Source organism: Artemia sp. Qi Xiang Cuo, chromosome 21, assembly GCF_049724085.1.
Source record: "Artemia sp. Qi Xiang Cuo chromosome 21, ASM4972408v1, whole genome shotgun sequence".
Lineage (NCBI taxonomy): Eukaryota > Metazoa > Arthropoda > Branchiopoda > Anostraca > Artemiidae > Artemia > Artemia sp. Qi Xiang Cuo.
The window spans coordinates 1,749,730-1,769,828 of NC_142814.1; the positions used below are offsets into that span (position 1 = coordinate 1,749,730).

At 35.8% G+C, this 20,099-nt stretch overlaps 1 protein-coding gene across 1 annotated transcript in view; it reads left to right on the forward strand.

Moving 5' to 3' along the window:
• rho-7 (rhomboid family intramembrane serine protease rho-7) overlaps positions 1-19,866 on the forward strand; it is a 93,909-nt gene extending 74,043 nt beyond the window's left edge. The window contains exon 8 of the mRNA XM_089106534.1: positions 17,751-19,866. Within this exon, the coding sequence (XP_088962660.1) occupies positions 17,751-17,850 (100 nt within the window). The 3' untranslated portion in view covers positions 17,851-19,866. The remainder of the gene's footprint in view (positions 1-17,750) is intronic.
• The last annotated feature ends 233 nt before the right edge of the window (positions 19,867-20,099 follow it).

Genomic DNA, 20,099 nt, shown 5'->3' on the forward strand with positions numbered 1-20,099 from the left:
AAATAACTTGCCTTAATTTTTTGTCATTTACATTTAAATTAATATTAAACTCTCCACAGTCAAAACACGCTGTTCTTGAAGTTTTCAACGTTCCCAAAAACTCATCCAGCACCGCTATAAACTCATCAGCATTATCTGATGGTGATCTATAGATTGTGGACAAGTGTGTTCCTTCCCCCCAGAAATCCCACCCAACCTTTTACCCTAGAAAAATTTTACCCATATATGAATTTACCAGGCAAAGAGAAAATAAGACAAATAAAAGAGTGAAGAAAAAAAGGGATTCTGGAATATGCTACCTATATTCTGAAAACATGACGAAAATACGATATAGGATCAAACTGTTCGTGGTAACAACTGTAAGTAAGGACCGACTAGTGTTAATAGTAACCAAAACTGTAAGGAAAACATAATACCTACTAATACATGAAACGAATTGACTATTTATGTTGATTCCAAATATGTAAAGCTAATTAAAATTAATTTTACTCATAAAACGCCACGACCCTGAGAAAATTTGCCTGATCTTTGTGCCATCTTATGGAACCAAGCTACAATTTTGCCTCATGGAGGATTAAGTTGCCTTCGATTAAAAATTCTGAGATATCAAATCGATTTAAAGTTATTAAACAACTATATATTGAGTTTCCCAGTTGCGGAGGAAGCAATGCTGCACGGTTGTGAATTTGTACCTGAAAAGTAGCCCATACAAGTAAAGGTACTTCAAGCCGGAAAACCTACTGATGCACGCCTAGTATCCATTGTAGAATCCATTAGTAGAATCTATTACCCCCCCCCCCTCCCGAACATTGGGGCTATTGCCGCCTCTGATTGGTTCAAGTCCAAGTCAATGGGAAGTAATTACTCAGATTTCGTAGTCCCAGCCTATTGTCTCTGTACAATATCATCATAAGGCAACTCTTTTACAGCTGTCACTTCTTTCATATTTTCGAATTATTTTCTTTAACCCTGTTATGACAACTCAACCCCCAAAACACGAAAAAAGAATTGAAATACATTCTGCCTGTATTTTGGAATATAAGTAGAACATTCCAAAATTCCTTCTTGTCTTCATTATTTCATTTTGTCATACTTTCTCTTTGGCTGCTCAATTTCGCATGTCGGAAAAATTTTCTGCGAGGGGTTTTCCACTAGAGGTGGGATTTTATGTGGGAAATTTCCAAGGGTATTTTCCCCGAATTTCCCCGAGGAAAATTTCCTGGGGTAATGTTTCCGGGAGAATACGCCTAGTACCTTATAGATTACTGTAACCAGTAACTTTATCATTTAGATTACTTACATCAAGATTCTTAAATTAAAATATAATTTTATAATTAACCACCAAATCTAGACCCGCAAATTGCGAGATCTTCGACAAAACAGCGCATTCTTCAATTTATTTACCTCTTCGGATCCTGATTAGAGAGCTAGTAATCTTAAGGAAGTATAGTTAGTATAAGGCGAAGTATAACTAGTATAATTAGTACAGTTAGTATGACTATATAGTTAGTATAATGCATTTTATGACGTAGGTTCCCTAATTGTCACTGTTCGTCATTTAATTGACTAAAACTAAATTTCGTTTTGCAACTTGACGAAAAAACGTTTCGAATGTGTAATTAAGAAAATACTTTATTGCAAATTCAATATCGAGCCTTCAAAATTGAATCTTTCCTTCATTTCTACCAGTGTTTTTATACTGGTGTGTATTATGTTGAAAATTAAGTTCTTTCTTCGATTCCCAACAATCCTGAATATCTCAGTTACAAGTACCAAAAGTAAAACATGTAGGTTAATTATTTCTGACAAATTTAGTATCACCTTTCAAGGAAAAAATCTCATCAAAGCCCTGGATCTCCCACTGAAAGGAATAAATCTATTGAATTGGAAGCACTGACTTGGAGTCACATAGACTAGTCTTTATAAAACTAGTCTCTGACGGTCGAGTTGAATTTCACTTCACAGCGGGGTTTCACATCCCCCTACGAATAAACATCTTCATACGGGGTTCGCTTCAGTTCGCTTATTTTACGGATCAGGTTTTTTTATTGTTTTTTCCCAGCAGTCAGAGGCGTAGTCAGGGTTTTCAGCACCCGGGGACAATGTCGATTTTTTATTGTCTCCCCAACATCACAACCACAAGACAAGAAGACCATAATATTGGCAAAAAAACTCAGTTTTGCACCTTGTCCCCTAACTTTACCACCCAGCATCCAAATTAAAAAAAAAAAAAAAAATAAAGGCTATCTGCTCGGGAACTGGCAAGAATAAATTCTTAATATCCTTTTTAGTATTATTAGTCCAAGGAGTCGTTTTTTAAAGAAATTTGTTTGGAAGACTTCAAAATAATTTAGATTTTAGCCAGCTGGAATTACAATAGCGATATCTCTTGGTCAATCTTCTTGACATAGTTTACCCTCCTTTTTAAAACTTGGCTAAAGAACAAGAATTATAGCTCAGCATCGATGCAAATATGTTCTAATAGAAGAAGTAGAAGTGAAAAAAATGACATATAAAAAGCTCAATTAAACAATTGGAATATGCTCCATCATCCCTTCATGTATAAATTGTTCACACAAAGACTTTGGCAGATAATGCATTTTACCTGGCTTTAAAACAATGGTTTCATCGTATTCGTTTATAATTTCACCAATGTATTCCAGGACTTTAATTTGAATGTAAGGACTTTTTGGAGGATGTTGATTCTGAGTCAGATCCAAACCTGTACCGTCACCAATAGATTTCAGATCCTGAGACAACGTCTTGCTGTATTTGTTAAACCACAGAATATACAAAAAAGTAGAAATAACAACGGAGATTTTACAAATAACCGTCTAAACAAATGTTTTTACTTTTATAACTTTACTAAATCAAATAATATTAACATTTTGATTACTAAATATCAGTATATGTGTATTAAACTGACAATGCACATCCATTTTTATTTTTTCAGTAAAGAGCAAATTTTGGTTCTGGCCTTGGGAAGGCATAGAGGTTTTGAGCCCAACTTATGTTAATTTCTGCTCGTTTTGAGTTTGACTCGGTTATTTATTGTAATTTCTGTTCGTTTTGTTTATCATTTATTTATCGATGCTGATTTGTGTTAGTTTCACGATTCTTAGATTATTTGGCTTTATTTTTGCTTATTTTTTGCTCAATGACGCTCTTTACTTTTCTCTGCAAAACTAATTTTGTAGAAAAAGTTTTTTTATTTAGTCTCTGCTCTTTTTTTATTGATTTAACCTTTTCAAGGAAAAAGAAAATAACAGTTTAAATCTTATCGTTTTTTTAGAGCTTATTGTGTGTCCTGCAATTTGTATGCTGGAGAAACTTTTTTAGCAATTTTTAACATTATACACACTTTTAAAAATCTGGACACAAATAGTATTTTTTAATTTATTTTCATACCTCCTCTAGTTGACCTGAAATGGAAAACTTGATACCATTCGCAAAAAAATCTGTTTACTTTCTTTGATAGCTTGGATACACTTTCGCTATTTTGATTTGTTTAAATTTTAAGAGCAGAAGTAGCCCCGAAAGTTTGAATTTAATACCCTCAGTCGTTCTTGGGATGCTGCTGAGACGCCTTATTGGGAATTAGCATTATCACAGTGCATTTTGATTTAATCTTAAGGCAACATTCAGTTTTTAAACATAATGGGCAAATGGGAGGGTGGGAGTAGAAGGGGGATTAGTTGCCCTCAAATCACTTTCGACTATTAAAAAGGGCATCAGCCATTTCTATTTTCAGTCGAATGAGTCCTTTTCGAAGTTCTCACGACAACTCCTTCGATACGAAGTGCCCTGGTCTAAACAAAAACAAAAAATAATACATTACACCCACATCGATCTTTACTATAAAAATGTCAAGCCTTCCAATCACTTTCGACTATTAAAAAGGGCACTAGGCCTTTAGATTTCCAATCGAATGAGCCCTTTTGGAAACGACAACGCAACACCTTATATGCCGCCAGGGCATAAATTACAACCCTTACCCTAAGGTTTGTAAGGGTGGTTGTTATCGTGTATGACCGAATTCCCAGAGCTCTCGACTATGACAAAAAATATGGTAATGCATAAATTTTGACTGGATGTGTTTGGGGAAATGGTGGGCGTGAGAGGGGCGGTAGTCACTCTCCAATCACTTTCGATTAATAAAAATGGCCCTAACCCTTTCAATTTCCAATCAAATGAGCCCTTTTGAAGTTTCTACGACAAAATTTTCAATAAAAACCTTATATGCCCCAAGGGCATAACTTACATCCCTTGCCCTGAGTGCTGGGGGGGGGGGTGTCATTCTCAAAGACCTAATTTCCAGAACTTTCAACTACGATGAACAAAATGGCTATCTGTAAATTTTGATTGGATGTGTTCGGAGGAATGGTGGGCGTGAGAGGGGGGTAAGTTACCCTCCAATCTTTTTCGACTATTACGAAGGGCACTAGCCCTCTCAATTTCCAATTGTATGAGCTCCTTTTGAATATTTACGACAACTCTATCTATAAAAACCTTATATGCCTCCAGGGCAGAACTTACAACCTTTGCCCTTGGGGCTCTGGGGGGTTTGTCATCCTTAAATACATAATTTCCAGAACTTTCAACTATGTTGAACAACATGGCTATCTCTAAACGTGGATTGAATGTTTTTCATGAAACGGTGGGCGTAAGAGGGGGGTTAATTACTCTCCACTCACTTTCGACTATTAAAAAGGGTGATTTCAATTTCAAATCAAATGAGCCGTTTTGAAATTTCTATAGCAACTTTATATATAAACTTTATATGCCCCCAGGGCATAACTTACAACCCTTTCACTGAGAGCTCTGAGGGAGTTATCATCCTAAAAGACCTAATTTCAAAAAATTTCAACTACGTTGAACAAAATGGATATCTCAAAATTTTTATTGGATGTGTTTTGGAAAATGGTTGGCGTGAGAGGGGCGTTAGTCACTCTCCAATCACTTTCAACTATTAAAAAAGGCGCTAGCCCTTTCAATTTCCAACTGAATGAGGCCTTTTGAAGTTTCTACGCTTTCAACAAAAACCTTATATGCCCCCAGGGCATAACTTACAACCCTTACCCTGATTATTTTGTGGAGGGGGGAGGGGTTGTCATCCTTAAAGTAATTTCCAAAACTTTTAACTACGCTGAATAAAATGGCTATCTAAAATACTGATTGGATGTGTTTGGGGAAAAGATGGGCGTGAGAGAGGGGGCAAGTTGCCCTCAAATAACTTTCGACTATTAAAAAGGGCACTAGCCCTTTGACTTTCCAATCGAGTGAGCCCTTTTTCAATTTTCTACGACAAAGATTTCAATAAAACCTTATAAGCCCCCAGGGCATAAACTTATAACCCTTGCCCTGAAGACTCTGGGGGGAGTGTCCTGCTCAAAGATATAATTTCCTGAACTTTGAACTGCGTGGCACAAAATGGCTATCTCAAAATCTTTATTGGATTTGTTGGGGGAAATGTTGGGCGTGGAAGGGGTGTTAGTTGCTTTTCAATCACTTTCGACTATGAAAAAGGGCACTAGCTATTTCAATTTTCAATTAAATGAGCCGTTTTTGTAGTTTCTACGACAACGCGTAATATAAAAACCTTATATGCCCTCTTGGCATAGTTTTCAACCCTTGCCCTGAGGGCTTTGGGGGGGGGGGGTTGTCAGCCTCAAAGGCCTAATTCCCAAAACTTAATACTACGTTGAATAAAATGGCTATCTCAAAGTTCTGATTAGATGTGTTTGGGGAAAAGGTGGGCGTGAGAGGCGGGTTAGTTGCCCTCTAATCACTTTCGGCTGTTAAAAAGGGCACTAGGCCTTTGAATTTTTAATCGAATAAGCCTTTTTTGAAGTTTCTACGACAACGCCTTCTATAAAAACCTTATATGCCCCCAGAGCATAACATACAACCTTTGCCCTAAGGGCTGTGGGGGACTGTACTCCTCAAAAACATAAATTATATCTGAAAATCAACTACGCTGAACAAAGCCATTAAAAAAAGGCACAAGCCTTATTAAAAAAAGGCACAAGCCACTCCCATTCCCAATTGAATGAGCCATTTTCGAAGTTTCTACGTCAACTTCTTCTATACAAACTGCCCTGCTCTAAAGGAAAAAATTAAAAAATAATACATTGTGCCAACATCGTTCTTATGTGCCCCCAGGGCATAACTTACAAACCTTGCCCTGAGGGTTGTGGGGGAGTGTCCTCCTCTTTACTTAGTCTCCGTTTCTTGTCTCGTTCTCGAGTGTCCCTGTTCTTTACTTAAGCAGCACGATCGCGCTGCCTATGATTTTTACAACAACTTTCTGTTTAAACCTTATATGCCCCCAGGGCATAACTTACAACCCTTACACTGAGGGCTCTGAGGGAGTTATCTTCCTAAAAGACCTAATTTCCAGAACGTTCGACTACGTTGAACAAAATGAATATCTCAAAATTCTGATTGTGTTTTGGAAAAGGGTGGGCGTGAGAGGAGCGTTAGTCGCTATCCAATCACTTTCAACTATTAGAAAAGGCACTATTCCTTCCAATTTCAAATTGAATGAGCCCCCTTGAAGTTTCTACGACAACGCTTTCAATGAAAACTTTTTAGTCCCCATTTCTTGTCTCGTTCTCGAGTGTCCCTGTTCTTTGCTTAAGCAGCGCAATCGCGCTGCCTATGAGTTATACAACAACTTTTCTATATAAACCTTATATGCCCCCAGGGCATAACTTACAACCCTTGCACTGAGGGCTCTGAGGGGGTTATCATCCTAAAGACCTAATTTCCAGAACATTCAACTACTTTGAACAAAATGGATATCTCAAAATTTTGATTGGATGTGTTTTGGAAAAGGATGGGCGTGAAAGTAGCGATAGTCGCTATCCAATCACTTTCAACTATTGAAAAAGGCACTAGCCCTTTCAATTTCCAATTGAATGACCCCTTTTGAAGTTTCCACGACAACACTTTCAATGAGAACCTTATATGCCCCCGCGGCATAACTTACAACCCCTGCACTGATGGCTCTGAGGGGGTTATTAACCTAAAAAACCTAATTTCCAGAACTTTCAACTAAGTTGAACAAAATTGATATCTCAAAATTTTTATTGGATGTGTTTGGGAAAATGGTGGGCGTGAGAGGGGCGTTAGTCGCTATCCAATCACTTTCAACTATTAAAAAAGGCACTAGCCCTTTCAATTTCCAATTGAATGAGCCCTTTTGAAGTTTCTATGACAACGCTTTCAATAAAAACTGTATATGCCCCCAGGGCATAACTTACAACCCTTGCCCTGAGGAAATCAATAAGAATTCCAAATAGGGATAGGTCCTTTTGTTAGACAGTGAAACGAAAATATAAAACAAAGACTCTAAATATTTCGATGACACAGTCGGTCATCATCAATAGTAGAGTTACTAACTCAGTTAGTAACTCTACTATTGATGATGACCGACTGTGTCATCGAAATATTTAGAGTCTTTGTTTTATATTTTCGTTTCACTGTCTAATAAAAGGACCTATCCCTATTTGGAATTCTTATTGATCTCGTCATAGAAAAGGCAGTGTGGTCATGGAAAATAATAGTATTGCCCTGAGGGCTGTGGGTGGAGGGGTTGTCATCCTTAAAGACATAATTTCCGAAACTTTCAACTACGTTGAATAAAATGGCTATCTAAAATATAGATTGGATGTGTTTGGGGAAACTGTGGGAGTGAAAGGGGGGTTAGTTGCCCTCAAATCACTTTCGACTATTAAAAAGGGCTCTAGCCCTTTGAATTTCAAATCGAACGAGCCCTTTTTCAAGTGTCTACGACAAAGATTTCTATAAAAACCTTAAATCCCCCAGGGCATAATTTATTACCCTTGCCCTGAGGGTTGTGGGGGACTGTCCTCCTCAAAAACATATTTTCTATCTGGAAATCAACTACGCTGAACAAAATGGTTATCTCAAAATTTTTATTGGATGTGTTTGCGGGAATGATGGGTGGGGGGGGGCTAGTTAATTCTGATTCTGAATATGTATGCTTTATTAATTTTAACTCAACCCATCAAAAGCTACGAGACAAATATTAATTACTGTAATGGAAACTCTGACGTCATTGTGTAAGTGTTCCCGTGATAATGTTTCTATTTGGTTCCTGGATACAGTCTACTTCTAGGCTAATTGGAATATAAGGGAATATTAGCTTCACTCTATTTGATTTCTACTATCAGACTGTTATTTATCTGATGTGCACTCTATCTGATATTCGACTAAACTGTACTGATTTATAATTAGAATAGACTTTAGTGTGGTTCGTCATTGAGTAACAGTAAGAGGGGACCAGAATGATCAATATTAGCTATCCCAAAAGGATGTATTGCCTTATCTGTTTGTTCTGATGTGTGCTTATATTCTATGTAAAGAAGCATAACAGTTTTCATACACTGGCTTGCTTTACATCTGCATGGCTCGAAGTCTGATATGGGGGAAGAAGACTTTCCCGTTTGACTGGAAGGTGTCAGTAATAATCCCAGTATTTAAAAAGGAGGACAAATGTGACAGCCGCAACTACCGAGGGATATCACCTATGGATTTGGTTACCAAAGTATTTGCGATGATTTTGCTTAAGAGGTTCGAGGAAGCAAGGGATGAGCGGACACGTGAAAATCAATGCGGATATCGGAAAGAGGAGAGGGTGCACTGACCAGGTCTTCACTCTTCACCTTATTCTCCAACAGTGCGAACGCTACAAACTCCCTATAATTAACATGCTCATTGATTTTGTGGCTGCTCTCGACTCGAAACCTTCGACGCAAAAACCTTTGGCGAATCATGTTGGAAGATGGTATGCCGGTTGAATTCATAGAGCTGTTGAAGGCCTACTACAAGCATTGCAAATCGACAGTAAGAGTGCTGGAGGAAGAAACTGAGCCCTTTAATGTTGAAAGTGCTGTAAAACAGAATTGTATATTGTCCCCTGTTTTGTTTAACTACTCTATAGACTAGATTCTAGAGAGTGTACTCTCGAGTTTTGATGGTGTTATTATGGGATTTGGCATTAAATTGCTTGACCTGAACTAAGCTCGCGATACCAAAACTCTCGTCGCTGACCCAGAAACAGTCCAAGTAATTTTAAATGAAGTACCACATTTATCTCGGCTACTGGATATGAAGGTCTACACGGCTAAAACTTGGGCCTAAACATACAGTCGGATTATCAGCTTATGCTTTATGGACAAGAATTGGAAAAAATCGACAGCTTCACCTATCTTGGCTCAATAAGCTTCACCCTCGTGGAGGCTGTGACCTTGACGTATAGGACAGAATCAACAAAGCCCATGCCATCTTCTCACAACTCCACCGCCATTTGTGGATCCGGTGGGAGATCAGCACGAAGACAAAAATTCCTGTCTATAAAGTGGCTGTTAGATCTATTCTCTTCTGTGCAGTCGAAAATTGGCCACTGAAGGCGCTTCATCTCCATGATTTTGAAGTCTTTGACCACCGCTGTCTACGAAAAATCCTGAGGATTCGATACTCCGACAGAATCTCAAATATTAATGTGTGCAACCGCTGCTGTAACATCGAATCTAAGTAGATAATTTCGGAGACCACGCTGACTTTCCATGAGGATAAAATAAAAGTTCAAAATAGGGATAAAATCCTTTTTAATAGACAGTGTATAATAAATTTCACAAAAAATACCAGATATTTCGGTCATATATACAGTGACCGTCATCAGTAGTAAACTACTGATGATGGTCACTGTATATGTGACCGAAATATCTGGTATTTTTTGTGAAATTTATTATACACTGTCTATTAAAAAGGATTTTATCCCCATTTTGAATTTTTATTTTATCGAACCTAAGTATTGGTGGAAAACTGCCAAAAACGACATTGACCCCATTGGCGGATTTCGAAAATTCGGCAGAAAGTGGGAGAGCTGCTGGCTCCGGTTTGCTAAAGAGCTGGGACAAGATCGCGACAAATGGCATTCAATCATACGTAGTCTTCTAGATGTCGGGTGAGGTGTCCGCGTCTGGTCCCGCAACAAGTACAAGTAAGTAAGTAAGTACATGGCTCGAAAGTAGTCATAGTTTAAAATTCAAATTTGAACTTTCTTCTGACGCATCTCGTGCCAAAAAAAGTTCAGAATTTGAACTTTTTCTAGCACCATTATTCAAATGAAGGTCATATCTGTAAGGAAAGGAGGCCCTTTTAAGACCTTTTCCCGTGCCTGCATTTCTATGATTATCGGTTTCTCTTACCGAATTTCTTAAGCCTTATGCAGGTTACACATCTCAGCTGGGTAACAACTCTTTTTTTTCGCTTCCTTCAGAGACTTATGCTAACCTTCCACATTTTTTCTTACTTATAAGGCTACTCTTCTCTTTTTTTCCCCCATCCCTCTCCTCAAGTGCTTTAATTACAGATTTTTTATATATTTGTCTTCCCTTTCCTTGTGATGCTACACAACCAACCTAGTATTCGGGTTAGCAGTAATTCTATTGCTTATTACGTCATAAAATGTCATATTTTCGAAGCGTCTCTACTCCTAAAATACTCGGAAACGGCAGTTTCTAACCTTAAGTTGTTTGGACCACAATTTATGTCTTACCTTTGCTAAATTGTAGCAGTTTTATCCTTGAACGATAAGTCTATAGCCTGTACCTGTAGTAAGGCTGAATAAGAATCTTGTTTGCTATTATTATGCCTAAAATTCTCCTGTTTCTTCCAACGTTTCTACTGCCAGTAAGATTTTTCTTTACGTACTGTCTTTTATTTTATTCTTTTAATTTGTGACGCAAATCCTTTATTATTTAGTGATATACGGCACTACTGCATTGCATTTATTACTAACACTAATAAAACTACTAATAATATACTTACTTCTACTTGCTAAATACTAGATACTGTAATTTTTTTCATTTTACAATTTTTGATTGAGACTTTTTTTCCTTTTTGTCTATTTGCAACAGCCAAATTTCAAGCAAAGCTACTCGAAGTTTTGCTAATTCGAGTGCTGCTAGAAACGAAGTCTATTTGCTTTCCCCTTCTGATAAAGTCATTTCGTTTTGTTTTTTTCTACTTTGCAACCTTATTTAGTCTTCTCGACCCAGTTTTCCAGCAATTCCACCAGCTGTAGTAAAGTGAGGTTATAGTTGCCACTTAGCTGTTACCAGCTGGTATATCGTAGGTTTTGGTTGACATCCCATCGCTGCCACCAGCTGTAGTAAAGTGAGGTTGTATTTGCCTACCCAGCTGTCACCAGCTGGTATAATATAAGTTTGGGTAGGTACCTTTTTACGCCCTTTATAGGGGTAGGGGTATAATTACGGTTCTAGGGCAAGTTAACTTTGGTAGCGTGCCTTAAGCTTTGGCCTGACTAATTTGGCGTTCCGACTTGGATTAATCGAGAGACTAAAATAACATTATAGAGAGGTTTGATATAGTACAATAACTTTTATTATGCATTAAGGGAGACAATGGTACAGCACTCGGCTTATAGGCATAATCATAAAATACAAATAATAGCTAAATTATGTACATTTACAATTTCCAAAACGATCCAAAATTCCAGAGGTCTATATAAAATAGTTTAGAAAGACAACAACCTCCGTTATTGCAAAACTGGCAATTATATTTTTTATGACTCGACCACACGTCCTGTTTTAAAACAGATAAGTGGTATTACAAATTTCCCGTGTCTTCACCGCCATTCCGTCAGCTCTTAGTTTGGTGGTCAATTTCCAAAACTTTTTATCTAGAACCCACTTATAATATGCGTTGTTGCATTTTAAATGCTTTTGTTAAGATCAATTTATTAAAACCTAAAATGTCAGCTTAATACACTTTTACCAGCAACCTGTTTAGTTCGACTTTCATATCTTTCCTACTTAAGTTTATTCTTTCGTACTAGTGAAAACATTATAAAAAATCATTTTCTTATGGAAATAAACAAGATTTAAATCACTCGTCGAGCAGTATGAACTTAACAGATAATAAAACTAATTTTAAAATTTTCAGGTATTTTTCTAGCTTTAATTAAAGATTATAATTATTGCTCAGACACCATATATATTTTGGCAGTTTACATAAGAACTATTGATTCTGAACTGAAAACTAAAATAAAATTTTTTTTATGGAAATACGCATAATCCCGCGTCGGGTAGTTAGGACCTAACAAAAAATAAAACTAATTTTCAAATTTAAGGTATTTTTCTAGTTTGAATTAAAAGATTCAAATTATTGCTCGGATACCATAAATATTTTTGCAGTTTATATAATAACTTTAGTGATCCTGAACTGAGAACAAAAACAAATAGAAATTTCTTGTCAAACAGTTCGTAGTCGTATCTTCTCAACATATTGTAAACAGTAACCTTTTCAATGTGATTATGTGTAACTTATTTTTCATAAATCTCCGATGGTACAATGGTAAGCATACTCGTGGTTAGGATAGCTGGCATTCATGAAGATTGGCAATAAAAATGCAGTTTTTAGTAGAATTTAAATAAAAAAGTTATTAATTTAATTAAATTTAGTTTTTTAATTTAAAAGGCACTAGAACTTTTAATTTCCGTTTGAATGAGCCCTCTTGCGACATTCTAGTGCCACTGGTCGATACGATCACCCCTGAAAAAAACGCATCTGTGATCTTTCCTCTTTCTTTATTGGGACAAGCCTATGGCTTCCTCCTTTATTGAATAAAATAAAATAAAAACATACAAAATTCCAAATTTTGCAGATAGGAGATTGAAACCTCTATAGTAATGTTCTCTGATACTTTGAATCTGATTGTTTGATTTTCGTAAAGATTCTATGACTTTTTTTTTTTATTCTCCTTTTCTCGAAAATAAGGCAAATTTTCTCAGGCTTGCAACTTTTGATGGATAAGACTAAACTTGATGAAACTTATATAATTAAAATCAGCATAAAAATTCGATTGTAGTGATCAAGGTGTGCCCAGGGGTGCAGCAAGCTGCCATTCAACTGGAAATCTCAGGGACTTTTTGCCGTACGGTTCTAAGCTGGCTTAGCGCTTTGTGTAGACTTGAGAAGATTCATTACTCCCTGATCTGGACTGATGGGACATATTGCTTTTCCTGAGGCCATAACAGCTTCAGTGATTTAAGCAATATGAAAATTGCAACTTTAACGTTACAACGTTAAAAACAACTATCGTATTGGCATTGTGACTATTGAACTCAAACGTTTTAAACTGAATTTAGAAACTCATGTCCGGGCTTTCAGAAACTCATGTCCGGGGGATGTTAGGTGATATGGAATTTATTTGCTCAGGCCGAAAGGATGGGGTGAATAAGCAGGGAGTAAGGCTCATAATGAAAAAGGAAGCTTCTAAGCCTTTCTTAGGTTGAGAAGGTATTAATAATAGAATTCTTAGTTGCTCATTTTACAACTAAAAACTTTAAGTATTAGTCATAGCAGTATACGCCCCTATAGAACCGGTTACTGGAGATATTAGAGACTCGGATGAATTTTACTTCAGTTGCAGAAGCAAACAGACAGGATGCCAGGTAGGAATATGGTATTTTTACCAGGGAATTTTGATCCCCTAGTCAGTAGAAATAAGAATAGATGGTATCCTATTCTAGATAAATTTGGTATAGGAAAGGAAAATAGCAACGGCTGTAGACTGCTGCAATTTCGTAGGTATAATAATATAGTTATAACTGTACAGTATTCGGTCATTAAATGACTAATATGATGTTCATATTATATTAAGACAGCTAATCTTATTGATCGTGTTATTGTAAATGTAAGACTGTCAGGAATGATACAAGACACTAGGGTATACAGAAGTTATCTTACTGATGTAAAAAGTAGAGGTCACCATCTAGCCATCTAGTAGTGTCTAAAGTCTATTTAAAACTTAACTGCCTTCCGAGAAGTTGACGTTGGTTGACTCCAAGATGAGAAATTGAGAGAAACTTTCCAGAAACAGTTGAGTATGAAACGGGTTAGTCTCAAATTTGACAATGTAGAAAATGGATGGAATAATTTTGGGAAAACAGTTTATGAAGATGCGGATGGGCTCAGTTACAAACACGGCTAGTAAATCGTGATTAGGAAATTAGTGAAAATGCTGTAGGTCTAGCAGAGAAAAGGAGGGATTTGTAAAAAAAAAAGTATTTGAGTGATAGATCATTGGATGTTACAAGGGATTTAAATAAAATGGAGAAGACACTAAAATATAAATTAAGAAGGTGTGAAGTGGAAGCCATGGTTAAAATTGCCTGAGATCTGAAAGATGTAGCCAGACAGCCTAATAAGGCTGTCTTAATTAAGAACACTTAGTGTTCTAAATTAAGAACACTTGTTAAGTATTCTATTCGCATGTTAAAAAATTAAGAGGGAGAAGGCAATCTTGGCAGTTGAAGATAGGAACGGAGCCAATGATAAGTAAAATGTTAAGGGGCATTAACATATTGGTGGAACATTTTGAAAATATGTTAAACCGCGATAAAATTACAGGGAATGATGTAGATAAGAACAAAAAAAAAATGCGTGACGATTCCGAGGTAAAGGAAGATTTATTTTGCGAGAAAGACTTAGAGACAGCACTAAATGGATTTTAATAAGATGCGGTCCCAGGTATTGAATTTTAAAATATCGGGGTTTTGAAGCAAGAATTAAATTTCTGAAGTTTATAAACATGATATTTTGAAAGGGGGATGCATCTATCGCTTTTAGGAATAATTTTTGTTAAACCCTTTTAAAATAAAGGTGATAAGAGTGAGTGTTGTAGGTAGCAAACTACTTAATATGATGATATTTATAAGTTTTAATAGAGGAACATTGTAGTTTTAGGAAAAGTGTTAATCAAACAGTTCGTGGTAACGAACTGTAAGTAAGGAGCGACCCGGCTCAATAGTAACCAAAACTCTAAAAACCAGAATTTGACACCCAGATACATCAATAGAATCCAATTTTTATGCTGATTTGAAATAAATAAGTTTCATTAAGTTTAGTTTTACCCATCAAAAGTTACGCGCCTGAGAATATTTGCCTTATTTTTTAAAAAAGAGGAAAACACCCCCAAAAAGTCACAGAACTTTAATGAAAATCACACCATCGGGTTCAGCGTACCAGAAAACCCTATTGCGGAAGTTTCAAGCTCCTATTTGCAAAAATGTGGAATTTTGTATTTTTTTTCAGAAGGAAGATCACGGATGCTTCTTTATTTGTTTTTTTTTTTCTGTTTTTTTTTTTTCCAGGGGTGATTGTATCGATCCAGTAGTCTTAGAATATCGTAAGAGGGCTCATTTGAAGGGGAATTAAAAGTTCTAGTGCCCTCTTTAAGTGACCAAAAAAAATAGAGGGCAACTTGGCCCCCTCCCACGCTCATTTTTTTCCCAAAGTCACCCAATCAAAATTTTGAGGGAGCCATTTTGTCCAGTATACTCAAACATCTAATCAATATGTCTTTGAGGATGACTTAATCTCCAACAGTTCCCGGCGTAAGGGCTGGAAGTTATGAACTTTGCCCATTGTTTACATATAGTATTGGTTGATGGGAAGTATAAAGACGTTTCAGGAGGGATTTTTTTCTAATGGTGGGGGGGATGGAGGAGGAGGTTACGGGTGGGGGATCCTTCCATGGAGGATCTTTCCTTGAGGGCAGGGAAATTTCTATAAAGGAGGCGCTGGATTTCCCAGCATTATTTAAAAAACGATCAGAAATTAAATAAAAAAAAGTTTTTTTCAGCTAAAAGTAAGGAGCAACATTAAAACTTAAAACGAACAGAAATTATAACGTATATCAGATGGTTCGTCCCCTAGTCAATACCTCGCTCTTTACGCTAATTTTTTTGAGTAATTTCAAAAGAGGTATCTAGTCTAATTAACCGGCCTTTGTGGTACAGGGATTTTTGATTTGAACAAAATTCGTACTTTAGCGTAAAGAGCAAGGTAACGGCTAGGGTGCAAACTCCCCAATATACGTAATAAAACATACGAATATAGAAGTTCGTTACGTAAGTTAATTCATAAGTTATGTCGGAACAAAATTTGGAGAAAGCCATTTAGCCAAAAAAGTAAAATTAATATAAAAGTTATATTAAAAGTTTCGTTTTAATTATTCATGTACGGTGAGCCAAAATCGAAGCTGCATTAATTCAAAAACGTTCAGAAATTAAATAAAAAAAAACAAGTTTTTTTTTAACTGAAAGTAAGGAGCGGCATTAAAACTTAAAACGAATAGAAATTATTCCGTAAATGAAAGGGCCCTCCTCAATACCTCACTCTTTACGTTAAAGTTTAGATCTGTCGCACAAATTTATTTTTTAAACAATAAAAAGCTTTAGCGTAAAGAGCAAGGTATTGAGGAGGGGACAGCCCCTTTCATATACGGAATAATTTCTGTTCCTTTTGAGTTTTAATGTCGCTCCAAAACTTGTTTTTTATTTAATTAATAATTAAGAAGTGCCTGGGTCATCAAGCCCCTTTAATCCTCAGTTTTATAGATTATGAGTAAGCTTTCGATTTTGTTGATAGAAGAGTTTTAGCGAAGGTCTTGTCCTTGTACGGTATACCAGGCAATTAGTTACAAAAGATTTTTTTCGGGGGATTGTATTTTTCAGGATTGTATGAAAAAATGATATCAATTTCACTTGTTGTTCGATATTGTCTATCATCCATCCCTCCATCGTAGGATAGGACTGAGGTAGATAGCCGTAGAAAGAAGGGATGATCAAGATTTTTGGTTTGACTCATGACGGACCATGTCGACTGGACTTGTATGCAAAAGGTGGGACTGAATTTGCTTGGACTCACAGACAAACATGTGACCTAAGCCTAAAAGGCTTGCCCACTTAGAGTCTCAGGCGGAATACCGTGTTTTAGGATTGACACGTGATTAGCTCTATATACGAGAATAACACTGCTGCGATTAGGGTTGGAAATGAGGTTAGTAGCGGGTTTCGTATTGAGTCATGAATTAAGCTCGGTTTTGTCTGTTTGCATTTTTATTTTGTCGTATTTTGGCTTTAGCTCTCTGGCATAAATGCAAAAAAAGGAAAAACTTTTTTTTATAATTTTATTTTCAAACGCACCGAAATTTTTATCCGACTAGGTAGTAAATTGAAATTTCTTAGCTAAATATGGAATCATGAGGTGTTCATGACACAAAGTCTTCATTGACTTATATAATATTTCGAAACTACCCAATGCTTTAATTTTTTTCAGTTTTGACAAAAAAAAAATTTGGGGGGTTGTAGAAATGATTTTTTTTTTATTGTGAAGTTCATTTTGGGATAAAAGCGTTTTTAAATATATATTTTTTTTAATATTATTGCCCCTTTTTATTCTTTGATCTATCTTCTACAAGAAACAAAAGAAAATCATCTATTATTTCATCCTAGAGTAGTAAATTTATACTTTAAATTACAATTTCGCTTGTAAAACCTCATCCTAAGACCACGCCTACGTCTATTTCAGTCAACCAAAGTATTACTTGCACGTGATGAATACCTTGCCTGAAAATTGTTAGACAATCGATCCGTCATGATTTTGTCTTTGAGAAATTAATCTCCTAAACAGATGTTAGATAAAAGTTTCAAAAAACTTCAAGCACAAAGAACACCTCTTAAGCTAAAAAGTTTTATAGACTAATTGAGTTTTTTTTAACTTTAATTTTATATAAATCAAATTTCAGTAAGGTCCAATTTAAAAAAAATAATAAAAGTAAAAAAATAATTTATACAAAACTTTTTTATAATGTTTTCTTCCATTTGGCACTAATAATGTTTTTCTTTTAGTTTCTGGTATAAGTACGGTGATGACATATGGTCTAGAAGAGGTCCTATAATTCGTTGGTGGCATGAACTGCGTGAGAATTTTAATAATCGACGAAATTAGTGGCGAATTTTATAGGATTTTGTTTAGAATCCTGATATATTTTACTTTAAAAGGATAAATAATCGTATAAAGTGTAATAAACCCAAGCTACAAGAAAAAAAAGACATTTTAGCCGCGGCTTCAACCACGTCAGACTACGACTAAAAGCATTTTTGCGGTAGTAATGGTAAAAAAGCGTGGTCGCTTTTCACGAAAGTGTACAATTTACGACGCTTTAGTTCGAAGCGGGCCCTAAATTACTTCCCAAGTAATGCTTAATTAACAGCGGTTTAGTTTTCTTTTTGGGTTTGAGTTGATAATTATACCTATTTAGGGCAATGTTTGCCCATATTTTATTATATTTATATAATATTACAGGCAATGGTGCTGAAAGGTAGTTCTATAGTTTGCTAACTGTGTTTAATTAAAAATTTATTGCGAGCATGGTCTGTTAAGCGATTATTAACCTTATACCTCTGGATTGTGACGGTCTGATGGGCCTAGTGCAAAATAAATAGTACAGATTTTTGGCTCAAGTATCTGAACTTTGTATCTTTTTGCGTGCCTTTCAAGACATATCTGTAGGAATGGGTATATCACAAATGGTGGTTACATGTCTGGTATATACGTAAATACTACTAGAGAAGGGATTCCACTTATTATAGGCTTTTAATCCTAAATCTGAGTGTTTTTTCTAAGTTTTCTGGTTTTCAGTAATATGTCATAATATTACTATTCTATAGTAAAGGTACTACAACTACTAACAACCCACTGCAACACTAAGCCGCCTGAGGCTAATGCAGCTACGCACGCTTCTCCATCCCATTTTATTCAGAGCCTTTTTCTTTACGCCCTTCCAAAAAGTTCCAACGTCTTTTAAGTCTTTTGTTGCAGCTCCCTTAAGTCTTTTGTTGCAGCTCCCTTAACTCTTTCGTTAAATCTTTTGTAGCAGCCCCCTTAAGTCTTTCGTTGCAGCTCCCTTAAGTTTTTTGTTTAAGTCTTTCGTTGCAGCTCCCTTAAGTCTTTGGTTTAAGTCTTTTTTTGCAGATCCCTTAAGTCTTTTGTTTAAGTCTTTTTTTTGCAGCTCCCTTAAGTCTTTTTTGCAGCTCCCTTAAGTCTTTTGTTGCATCCCCCCTCATTCGGAGACGACCCTCTTTTCGTTTGGCCCTAGACGGTTGGTCGACAAAGGCTATCTTTGGAAGTAACTCATAGTTCCTTTGCAGAACGTGTCCTAACCATCTCAACTTCTTTTTTTATTACATCCCTAAAAAGTGGGATAGAACCACATTTTGAACAGGTGACTGTTTGAAATACGGTCAGTCAGACAGGTACTCAAAAGAGTCCGTAGACAATTCCTCGGGAAAACATCTAATAAATCCTCCTTCGTCTTTCCGACAGCCCACTTTTTTTAAGCATACTTGACATGATTTTCATTAATATTGAGTAATAATTTAGTCCTGTTTATTATCACAAAATGCACATTGTCTCGTAGTTTTATTTTTCAAAAATAAAAGATTCTTTTTAAAAATATTTACAATAAGCTCAAATAAACCCGTGTTTATTTATAAAATTGTAGTAGAGGCTAATTTTTTTTTTTATAAATTTAATTTAATTTAATATAATTTTATTTTTATAAAATTATAATTTTATTTTTATAAAATTATAATTTTATTTAGGGCACACAGTCATGAATTTGATTCTGGACTGCAGGTTATGTAAAGGGGGAATGTCAAAAATTCAAAAATAATGAACTTCGTGAAAAATATAACAATTATGAGAGGAAGGTCATAAGAATCTCGCTATTTTATTAGGTTGGGGGAGGGTATGAGCTACCCTCCATCCTGTGTACTTACCTCCCTCCTTCTCCCTCTCCCCTTTGTGCGTACCTGTTAAATAGATGATCGTTTATCAAGAAGTTACGTTGGAGTTGGTATTTATTTGTTTTTAGATTTCCATTTCCTTTGATTAGTGTTGATTTGTCATAAAGCTTTGGATTTTGGTGTATATTTAATGAATTATATACTGCGTTGTACCTTTTATAGACTTTATTAGACTGTTCAATACTTCAATAGAGAGAGAAGGTATAAAAATATGTAGTAAAAAAAAATAAGAATAAAATATTATGTTAAAAAGTATAGTTTCTACTAAACTTACTAGCGGGAAACGGCTGTTAACGCTGTGAGAAGCGTGATTGTATTATTTGAAAGCCATTGAATTTCTCTGTAAAAAAAAAAACAAAAAAAAACTAAGTGTCCCTAAAAGAAAGCATA